The sequence below is a fragment of the Vitis vinifera genome, chromosome 9, assembly GCF_030704535.1.
Source record: "Vitis vinifera cultivar Pinot Noir 40024 chromosome 9, ASM3070453v1".
NCBI classification, from domain to species: Eukaryota; Viridiplantae; Streptophyta; class Magnoliopsida; order Vitales; family Vitaceae; genus Vitis; species Vitis vinifera.
In genome coordinates, this window is record NC_081813.1 from 1,119,067 (window position 1) to 1,123,906 (window position 4,840).

General features: G+C 27.8%; 1 protein-coding gene across 1 annotated transcript; it reads right to left on the reverse strand.

Moving 5' to 3' along the window:
• Positions 1 to 3,324: 3,324 nt before the first annotated feature.
• LOC100263568 (uncharacterized) lies at positions 3,325 to 4,494 on the reverse strand. Its single transcript, XM_019222054.1, has one exon. It carries the CDS (start codon positions 4,492 to 4,494, stop codon positions 3,325 to 3,327), a length of 1,170 nt encoding a protein of 389 aa, XP_019077599.1.
• Positions 4,495 to 4,840: the final 346 nt, after the last annotated feature.

The window sequence follows — 4,840 nt, forward strand, 5'->3', positions numbered from 1 at the left end:
AATGGAAATCAATAATAATCATATCAAACAACCCACTCGAAAAATAAATTAAAAATAAAAACACATCTTCAATATGACCAAAATAATATAAAAAAAATTCAAAATAATAAATTTAAATAACATTTTACACAAAAAAAAATGTAATTTCTTTCTCAAAACCTTCTTCAATATTTTAGATCTAATATTTTACAGCTACATTGTTAAAATTATTAACTTTTCATTCATTCAATCCGATTTTTAAATTATTTATTTATTTTTTTCCATAAACTTACATTTTTTTTTTGGTATTAAAAAAAAAAAACTTACCTTTAATGGATTTCTTGCTAGATTCACACAAAAAACAAGCTTTGTGTAAACAGTTGCAGATAATGACTTGAAGTGCTGGACCTTTTTCTTTTCCTTTTTTTCTTCTACAACACCGACAAGTTGCAGGTAGGTTAAAGAAAAAAACTCTTTTTTCTTTCCTGTTACTTTTCACTTTGCTTTGCTTTTCACTTATTAAGGATAATTTTGGTATTTAAACAAAATAAGGCTTTTGGATGAATTATCATAATTTCACCCTACCCTTCACAATAATTATCAAATTTACCCACCCTCATCAGTCATATTTTTCCCCAGCCTACCCTTAAGGGTAATTCTCCCTTTTTCATATCCTCTCTAATTTTTTAGTGTTTTAATTTTTAAATTTTTTAGGATAATTTACATTATTTCCAATTAAAAAAAATTTTAATGCTTAATTTTTTTTAACAATTCTATCAATAATAACTCAAAATAATATTATTAAACTATGTTATTGTTATTTCAAGTTAAAAAGTAAATCTAAAATTTTAAAAATATAAATAATTTAGGGTACGAAAAATATGAGAACAGTATGAAAAATGTGATAAATACATGTTTGGTACTTTTATCACATTTTTCATATTGATTTTTAGTTTTAAAATTTTTGAAATTACAAATTTATTTTTGAAAATACTATCATTTGTAACTTATAAGAGTATTAGTAATTTATTTTATTGTAATTTAACTTTAAAAATCTTAAATTCAAAAAATGTAAAATTTGGAGAGTACGGAAAAAAATTAGGACGATCTAATTACCTAAACTTTACATATGATTACCAAAATGTTGAATTTTTATTAAAATACTTATTTCATATTAAAATATTACCATATTCATTTTTATGTTGAATTTAAATGTTTAATAATTTTTTAAAAATAAAATAATGTAATTATGATATATGATGATTTTTTTTGTTAATAAATATGTTTTCAAATTTTATATCATTTTATTTTTTATTTTTTTCCAATTCTATTTTTATCTAATATTTATTTTATTTAAACCCAATATTGTTGAAAATGGAGGAAGAAAGAATGCCACAACCGGTTCTTCCCTTTACTGGTTAAGTGGAGTTTTTATTTCAAATTGAAAATGGATGGCCAAGATGTAATCTTGGACATCCAATGGCTTGAAAAGCTTTTTGGGTAGGTACCGAGGAGGTACCCTAGAATTTTCCATTAAATATTTAAGCTTTTGTCACTTGTCAGCTTCCTTCCCTGTTTTCTTGGAATCTTCTCCTTCCTCTGTTTTGCTTGCATTTCATTTTTTCGGCAGTTGCAGTCATCGAGTAACTACAATAGCACTTACACCCACTTTCTCATTTAAAATAAAATAAAATTCAATCTTAAAAAATTTATATGCAATTTAGATCAATGAGAAATAATTTATCATATATTAGTAAAATTGTCATTAAAAAGATTGAATATAATTAAGTGTTTTTTTTTTTTTTACTTAATATTAATATTAAGTATTAAGTTATTTGTTTTTATAATATTTTATTTTTATTGAATATTAAAAAATAAATAAATAATCAACACATTACTTTTTTCATTTAGGGTTAAGCAAAAAATAAATAACTTAAAGTTTGAAAGCAAATTATTTTTAACAAAAAGTTAAAAAAACAAACACCCTCTTAAGTGATAAGTTATTTTTTGTCCTCATTTGTTCTGTTATTTTGGAAGTAAATTTAGAATTTATTTAATGAATTCTTACTAAATAAAACAAATCAAATATTATAAAAATCAATTGGTTTGATAAGAAATGAATTTAAAATATATCCACAAAGTTCCAAAATCAAAATCGAGATTTAACTACATGATGTCGTGACTCATCCAATTCTCAATCAAATTATAATTCAGAAAATTCTATTATAAAAATCTAAAGATTAAAGAATTAATCTAAATAATCAAACATTCAATTCAATCACAAATTCATAAATTGAAAAATGTATCACATAAAAATTCCTAAGTAATTACTACAACTTAATCTAGAAAATTTTCAATGCTTTGTTAGTAATCATACATAATTAAAATAACCCTAACCACTAATCAATCATAAATTTCTTAACCAACTATGTAATTAATTATTATAAATTTGTGTTATTATACAAATCTTGTTATTTTGAAGCATTTAAAAATATGTTAAATTACTTTTTTTTTTCAAATGATTAGTTTTTGAATATTTTTATTTGAATTACATAAAATGAGAAGATATATAATCATTAAAATCTTAATGGTTATTTTTAGCATATAAAAATAAATAGATTTAACATTTAATTTTCAAATATATTAAATTACTACTTTTTTTAAATGATTAGTTTTCAAAATACCTTCATTTTAGTTGTATAAAATAAGAAGAAATATAATATTAATATTATGGGGTGTTTTTAGCATATAAAAATAAACAAATTTAACATTTAATAACATTCAAATATTAATAAAATAAAAAATCTTTAATGCCTAACAATATTTAAATATGTAAAAAGTGTAATTTTCAAAGAACACGAGGACTTTCCGATACTTTCAAAGTTGGATTGGTCATTGAATCATAAATGTTATCCCATCATGTAGAATAAAGTTGGATTAGTCATTGAATCATAAATGTTATCCCATCATGTAGAATAATATCCATTCGATGTCATAAATATATGATTTTATATTTTATTAAAATAATTATAAGAAATTATATATATATATATATATATATATATATATATATGTAAAATTATAATTATTAAACTTAATAACATTTCCTCTTTTTATATTTAATATCACTAGATTAAATCACGATAAAAATGAATATAAATATATTAAAAATATTATTAAATAAAATATTTATAAGATTTAAGTGTAAAAATATATTGATGGAAAAAAATTTATTATTTAATTTTATTTAAGCGTCAAAAGTTATATACTAGTTATTTTATACTTTTAAAAATGTGGTACAACTTATAGATCAATTTCACCTTCCAATACTTGGAATTTACTCGGTTAAGCCAAGGTGAGACATAAGAAGGCAGACATGAGTGAGTAGCTCCCCGCCTCGCCGGAGTTGCTGACGGTGGTGGAATAGTTGACGGTGTTGAATCCATCCACAATGACTAGCAGCATAGCATAACATCTCCACCCACTTATCATCTCCCATTTCTCTCCTGCAGCATCTATTTCCAATGATTCAAACATTTTGGCAAGCCTACATGCCTCAAATAACACCGACTTGCTTTTATCTTCTTTCGCATCTCTGGGCTCAACTTCCGTGTCAACTTCAAGCAGCAATCCGCAAGCTTCATTTCTGTTAGATATGGAGTTGCTTCTTTCCTGAAAAAATCTTTTGGCCTCTGAACAAATGTCTCGGAACCGAAACTCCCCTATCCCTTTTGGCAGCATAAATGGACACATGACTAACAGATACAACATATACTCAGACAAGCATTTGCTTATTTTGCATCTTGACTTGAGATTGGTATCTGGGGATTTGTCGACATCACAAGGATAACAGAGATCTGTAGCGATATGCCAGAGGAGGATGCTGTGATCAAATTCCACATCAATTATACTCCAACGAAGCGTTTCAAAAAACCCTTTTTTTCTAGTCACATTATCACCTCTGTATTTGAGTAGCTTCCTGCGATCCCCGGCATCATTTGTCATCTCTAGGAGCCAGTAGAAGATGGGTTTCTTCATGTCATCCACCTTCTCCCAAGTCATGTACCAGTACCTCTCCAAGAATTTGTTCATGTCAAAGAACCTGGGAACCGGATTGAACTTGGTTTTGTCTCTGAGGCAAGAATCAATTAAATTGTTTTGTGCCATGCGTCTAGACCATCTCTGGTCACTGGTTACAACTGATTGAAAAGAGGCAATGGCTCGGCAAATGGAATCAGCAACGGAGTTGCTCTTACTGCTCAACCAGACAATGCTCCAGTCAGACAAAATCAGCATAATGATAGAGTAAATCTCCAGAAAAATAGCTCCAAAGAGTAACGCGTAAGTAATGTTGATGTCAATGTTTGAGAACTCATGCCTATCGATGAAGAAGCAGAAGGCCGCTAAGGTAGAAATAGTGGACAAGAAGCTGACAGTGCGGAGAATAATGCCTAATAGAGAATAGGCCACTGTTGCCTTGGTGTAGAGCGCGTCATACAAGAAACTAAGCTCCATCTCTACCACTTTGAAGGCCTCTTCGAAGGATATGGACCTGATGATGCCCTCACTGGTTTTTTGGTCATCCGGGCTGAGGATGAGGTCTGCATAAAGATGGCTCTATTGCTGCTTGAATAAGAAGTAAGCTATATGAAGATATTTTCCACCAGGAATTTCGATCTCTACTTTTGTGATTCTATTAACCTGCCTTTCGTCTTTCCTTGAACTACATCCCTTCAAGAAATCAGCATAATCAGGTCCAGGAAGCAAAGAATCTCTAAAGTGATTCTTGCTTGCAAACCTGAGAACCCAGGTCCTCTCTCCATACTTGATAATTCCAGCCACAAACATTGGAATGGACAGA